Source organism: Theobroma umbraticum, unplaced genomic scaffold, assembly GCF_002168275.2.
Source record: "Theobroma umbraticum cultivar Fairchild unplaced genomic scaffold, ASM216827v3 scaffold_95.0, whole genome shotgun sequence".
Classification (NCBI taxonomy): Eukaryota; Viridiplantae; Streptophyta; class Magnoliopsida; order Malvales; family Malvaceae; genus Theobroma; species Theobroma umbraticum.
In genome coordinates this window covers 6,965,703-6,972,170 of record NW_018397257.1, presented here as the reverse complement: position 1 = coordinate 6,972,170, position 6,468 = coordinate 6,965,703, and the positions used below count along the sequence as shown (strand labels likewise).

General features: G+C 33.4%; 1 protein-coding gene across 1 annotated transcript; it reads left to right on the top strand.

The window, feature by feature from the left end:
• Positions 1 to 599: 599 nt before the first annotated feature.
• On the top strand, positions 600 to 6,279 carry LOC110411931 (Nucleotidylyl transferase superfamily protein). Its single transcript, XM_021422296.2, has 11 exons — positions 600 to 1,053; positions 1,652 to 1,837; positions 1,941 to 1,992; positions 2,099 to 2,164; positions 2,461 to 2,547; positions 3,191 to 3,283; positions 4,032 to 4,112; positions 4,821 to 4,892; positions 5,361 to 5,429; positions 5,663 to 5,773; positions 5,894 to 6,279. The coding sequence occupies exons 1-11, from the start codon at positions 719 to 721 to the stop codon at positions 5,942 to 5,944; spliced, it is 1,203 nt and encodes a 400-aa protein (XP_021277971.1). The 5' UTR covers positions 600 to 718; the 3' UTR covers positions 5,945 to 6,279.
• The last annotated feature ends 189 nt before the right edge of the window (positions 6,280 to 6,468 follow it).

Below are 6,468 nucleotides of genomic sequence, written 5' to 3'. Positions count from 1 at the left end.
CTTTATATCTATTATATATTAATTTGAAACAAATGTTTTAAATTATCTTTGGCTAAAATGAAATAATTACTATTAATTTGAAAAATAAAAGTTTAGTACTAAAGAAATTGGTTAAAACAACAAAAAATAAAAAAAAAGTAGGATATTTTTAGTAAAAACGTAAATTTTTAACAAATTCTAGTTTGACTAATGAAATCTAAACACTAATTATTTTATAAAAAATAAAAAAATGGTTTTCAAATTAATAAGGTTTATTCAATAAAACATAATGAATAACAATTGCCTTTTCAAACCGTAGTTTAATATATTTAATACATAATTGAGTAATAATTTAACTTAATTATTTAATTTGATAATAATTAAAGATTATTTATTTGAAAGCTAATTAAATATTTCAACCGTATTTATAACTTACTAAATCTTATAATAAATAAACAATCAAGGACAAAAAACCAAGAGAAAAATAAGATAAATATGAAATTGGCAATAAATGATAAAAATATAACTTATTTTTTATTTAAAATTAACTTGATAATTAAAATCATTAAATCTCATTTCCAAACAAAACCTCAACAATAAAACACTAGAGAGGAGTAAAGTAATTTGTCAATTTTATCCAGAGAATGAAATTGTCACTCTTTTAGCCGTTGCCTTAACCTAGTAGCGTGAAACGTCAGTTCCTTTCTTTCCTCACTGGTGACGGACAGTGAAAGCCGAAATGGAGAAGAAAGAGGATCAGCAGCAGCAGGAAGAAGAGCAAGTGGTGAATCCATGGGAAGTATCAGCCAAAGACGGCGGAAAGATCGATTACGACAAGCTCATTGACAAATTCGGCTGCCAAAGGCTCGATCAATCCTTCGTCGACCGCGTCCAACGCCTCACTTCTTGTCCTCCTCACGTCTTCCTCCGCCGTGGCGTCTTCTTCGCCCATCGAGATTTGAATGAGATATTGGATGCCTACGAGCGAGGGGACAAGTTTTATTTGTATACCGGACGAGGACCTTCTTCTGAAGCTTTGCATTTGGGCCATTTGATTCCCTTTATGTTTACCAAGTAACTTCTTTTTCTTTTTTTTAATTAACCATTTGGTATAATGAACGGAATTTCCATCTTAATTATTGTAAACAAAAATGTAATTAATGATAAAGTGATTGAAGTTTTTGCCGTTGGGTATAACTTTATGAATTGAATGTTTACTAGGAATATGATTATAGCTTGTTTGTATAGTAATTAATTTATGAATTGAAGTTTTTTGCTTTTATATTTAGCCTTTTGCTCATATTGAACCAAATACATTTTACTTTTGCTATATAACATAAATTGGGGATGTAAGAAGCAAGTAATAGAAGTAACAACTAAAATACTTGAAGTTTTGTCATTGTCGATAAATTTCAGTTGTTATTTGTGTTACCCATTTCTAAAAAGGCAAAGTTTATTGAAAGCTTCTTGATCATAGATTCTAGTAACCGCTCCAAATGCGTGGCTGTGAATTGGTTTTGTAGTCTTGGCGAGAGTTAAAAGGAAAAAGAAAAAATCTTTTCTTTCTTTTTTTTCATTTTGGCAACATAAATCTGTTGTTTTAGTGCTTCTGAAAGTTGATCATATATTTTTAATTCCCTTAATTTTGGTCCATACATGATGTTTATTGCAGATACCTTCAAGATGCCTTCAAGGTTCCTCTTGTTATACAGCTTACTGATGATGAGAAGTGCATGTGGAAAAATCTTTCTGTGGAGGAGAGCCAAAGACTTGCCCGCGAGAATGCTAAAGACATTATTGCTTGTGGTTTTGACATATCAAAGACATTCATATTCTCGGACTTTGATTATGTTGGAGGGTAAGAAAACACCAAGGATTTGTAAGCATTTCTTTTTGATTTTGTTGTGGAGTACCCTTTGGAGGCTATTTAATGATGATTTTTAAAAAAAAAACATTTGCAGTGCCTTTTACAAAAATATGGTCAAAGTTGCCAAGTGTGTCACATACAACAAGGTGCTTAATCACCACCTCTCTCTTTTCTAATCCTTTTCCCTCTAATGGTTGGAGAGCCTTTGACCTCATTGTTTGAGTTATTGCATTCCTTTCTGGTGATGTTTAGGTTGTTGGTATATTTGGATTCACTGGTGAGGATCATATTGGAAAAGTTAGCTTTCCACCTGTGCAGGTATATTTCTTTGCTTCACTATTTACTGGCTAGTGATGACTTTTATGTGTGTGGTCATAGCGATGTTATCTTTCATTTTTGTGCTATTTTATTGGTCCTTTTGCTTTGATTGAGCTTCAGAGTTTGTTCATAATTATATAATGTTTTCTTTAAAATGTAGCTATTGGCCACTTATGAGGAAATCTAATGTGGCACATCAAGAATTATGGAAAAAATTAGTTGCTTTGGTTTTTCACAACCTCTTTCTGTCAAATATATGCCTGTGTGATGGTTGTGCTTATATTCTGTTGATGCAGGCTGTTCCATCATTTCCCTCTTCATTCCCACATCTATTCTCCGGCAAGGATGATCTACGTTGTCTGATTCCATGTGCCATTGACCAGGTTCAGTACTGTGTTTAGGTTCTGTTCAGTTTTATTATATAACTGGAGCATATTCATTCTTATTGGAAAAATGGTTAAGAGGATATGGTTCTATAAGTGATAAAATGTTAGGTCTTAGTTTTTATGTATTGTTCCACAGCATCTATGCATCTTATTACAGTTGTGAGTAGTTTGCAAACTTAAAAAATGTACTATAATGGCCTTTATATATTTCCTTTCATTCATGAAACGGTGATGATTGGTGCAATTTTAGATGTTGGGTCTTGTTGCCTTGTCACTATGCAATTAAAACTAAACCTTAAGCGCAAGTAATTCTAAAATTTATCAAAATGAATTTTTAAATATTTGTCTAAAATGCTTCCTTTCATTTGTGAAACAGTGACAATTGGTGCAATTTTAGATGTTGGGCCTCGTAGCCTTGTCCCTGTGTAACTTAAACTAAACCTTAAGGCCAAGTAATTCTAGATTTATCAAAATACATTATTTAAACATTTGTCTATAATTGGTATAAAAATGGTGTTTACCCTGCTTATTCTGAACGGTTCTCCTTCGACCCTTTCCCTTGGTTTTTCTTTCTAGCTCTGTTTGTATGCAGGTCTATTTCTCAAATATTTTTATTGTTTATGCGTGTTGATGTGCTCAGGATCCATATTTCAGAATGACACGGGATGTTGCTCCTCGGATAGGGTGTCACAAGCCTGCATTGATTGAATCATTGTTCTTCCCTGCTCTCCAGGTAAACTGTGTTGGCATAGTAGCATTATTGTGGATAATTGTATACAGATAAATTCATCATAAGATTCTGTTTATGTTTGCTGGATAAAGACAAGCCACCGCAATTGGATTATTTCCTGTAACATAAATTTATGCCCTTAAGTTTGCAAACAAGGTCTGTTGCATTAAGTGGCCAAAGTTTGATAGTATACCCCTCTGTGTTGGTTTGAATTTCTTTTATTTTGTCTTTTCTTTTTCTTTGTCATTGATCTTTTACATAGTAATGCTTAGGGGTTGTTCTGTTATTTGCAATTTAAAGCGAAAGAAGTATTACTGTAGCTTCTTTATATGAATTTATAAAGCAATGATGGACTTGTTATTTTACTCTAATTTCCTTGAAATGATTTGTTTTTTCTTGATATTTCATTTCAGGTTGGGAGCTAAAAAAATTGCATGTTTTTTCTACATTATGCATTGCATTCACTGTCACAAAATTTTATGTTTCACATTCTGTGAGTACATGGTATAGGTTTTTTTGCTAGGCTTGTCTGGAACATTTTTCTGAACACTACCATCATGTATTTTAGTTAATCATTTCATTGACGTCAAATGATATTTATGTGAGATACCTCAGACATGAATTTAGGCAGTCGAAAATTGAATGTGATGCCGTTTTCAATCCTAAGCTTTTCTATAGAATCATATGCTTGTAATCATTCTTTAGTGGAAACATTAGCCACAATAATTCTGCTACACCTGCATAATTGCAGGGAGAGACAGGAAAAATGTCAGCTAGTGATCCAAATTCTGCAATATATGTGACAGATTCTGCAAAGGACATCAAATACAAGGTTTGTTTATGACATTTCTCATCCTTCTGCTTGGCTTTTTAACTTGCTAGACACCAATGATATATGTCTGACCACCTGTTTTTTTTTAGTATACTGGTCAACCTGTCATATTTGTTGTGATGGGGAGTTTACCGAATCCTTGCTGTGTTTAAATATATGCATCTTGTGCCTTATGGATATATCCCAAGATATCTATGTCCTCATGGTTCATTAAGAGAAGTTTTAGTCATGTTTTGTACTCTAAAAATTGGTAGAATATTTTTCTTCATTCTATTCTGAAGCACATGTTTGGAGATTGTCAGTCTAATTGCTGTTGGGTCTCATGTAGCGCTTTCAGATTAGCTTCTTGGATTCATAAATCCTTTAGATTGGATCCTGTAAATAATCTTGGATCCCATCTTCTAGTGCTTGTTTATTTGCTCTAGTTTTACTGCATTATTGCAAATTCTGCACTCCACTTTCTTTTAATCATCATATCAATTTCTTTTTTCTCAATTCATTTTCTAGCAATTTTTAAGTGGTTTTAGGGTATTTGTCCTGTTTGATAAGTGATAACCATGTGGTGTTGCATTTGTTGCACCTATTTTGTGACTGGAGGACTCATTATGAGGAAAGCTTACAGTAAAGAGAAATATCAAATATATTATTATTTAATTACTTGCTCTGATCAATCTCTCTACATGCTGTAATTTGTATTTGAGCTTCAAGGTAAACAAGCATGCATTCACTGGTGGGCAAGAATCCATAGAAAAACACAGACAATATGGAGCAAATCTTGAGGTATTGAATTTGTGTTCCTTTATCTTGTTAAGATATCAGATGAACTTTTCTTGCCAGTTTCTGCTTAGTTTTTAAGTTTCAATTTTATCAGTGAGGTTTTTCTCTATAATGTTATCACCATTCAGGGATGGTGATTTGACTTCCTCATTAGATGCATTTGCTGCACCAACCATGCAGACACTCACACATAGAGATGCAAATGGCACACAAACACACAGGATAGATTTCTGCATCTATCCAGTGCTTGTTTAGCTATGTAAAAGCAATTGGATCTAGGATTGGTGGATGTGTTTGTGTGACTGTGAGAGAGATTTATGCATTTATTTAGGTGTATGTTTAGGATTTATCTTAGCAGAGGATGTTACCTCTTAGTTTCCCTCATTTGGTTTTTGTCTCCTTTGTTTTGTAGCCAGGATGTACCTGAAATACTAGACAGTAAAATGTTTATTTTGTTTGGATGGGTTTCAGGTAGATATTCCAATTAAATATCTTAACTTTTTCCTTGAGGATGATGCTGAACTTGAGCACATAAAGAAGGTAAGCTTGCTGCCTTGAGTGGTTTCATCTAGTTTTCTGCTGTTGTACTTTATTGTTGTCTGATCGTTCATTTTAACTGTCAGGTTCCCTTTTTTTGTTTCTCTTTTTTTTTTTTTGGGGTTGCATATGCTACCTCTATAATTGAATTTTGCCTTCATCAAATGTTGCATGTTTTAAATTTTTGTGAAAGAACTAATAAATACTCGGTTCCTTCTCTACTCATAATCTGCTAGGAGTATGGCGCGGGACGCATGCTAACAGGTGAGGTGAAAAAGCGACTTATTGAAGTTTTGACTGAACTAGTAGAAAGACATCGCAGGGCTCGAGCAGCAGTAACGGATGAGGTATGTTCTCACATTGCTTAGTAAGGATTACTCGGTTGATATGTGGATCTTTCTAATCCGAAGTAATTCGATCATCAAGATTAAGAACTAATAGTGAACTCTTTCCTTGTCTTCTCCCAGATGGTGGATGCATTTATGGCTGTAAGACCCCTTCCCAATATGTTTGACTGAATTCGAGATAATTAAATTTATGAGAAGGTCTCCAAATTATTGTGCAAGAATACAGTTGTGGGTTACATTTGTACTCCCTTGCATACATTCAGTAGACACTGAATTCAACTTTAGGGAAGTGTAGTTTATGCTGCAATTTCAGGGTTGATTAGGATATTTAATTTTTAAACACGTATACTCGATATAGTGAAGGGAGAGCAATTTACAAAATGATTGAGTGGGTGCAAAAGTGTGCATGTTAGACAACACAATTTGTGTCAGATTTTCATTTCTTGCCAATGCAAGGTTCATTTGAGACCAATAATTCTCTATTATAAATTATTCTAATTTCGTAATTTATACTTTTGACCTTTTGTGTTTCAGTATAATTGGACACCCCAATGCATAGTAGCGAATTTAGCCATTGCCGATACCCTTTTGGTTTGACCTATTTTCAACTTTGTTAAACTTTATACAATAACAAAGCATGAATTACCATGAAATATCGATGCAATTCAATTTGAACATCCCATATGCATATCAAA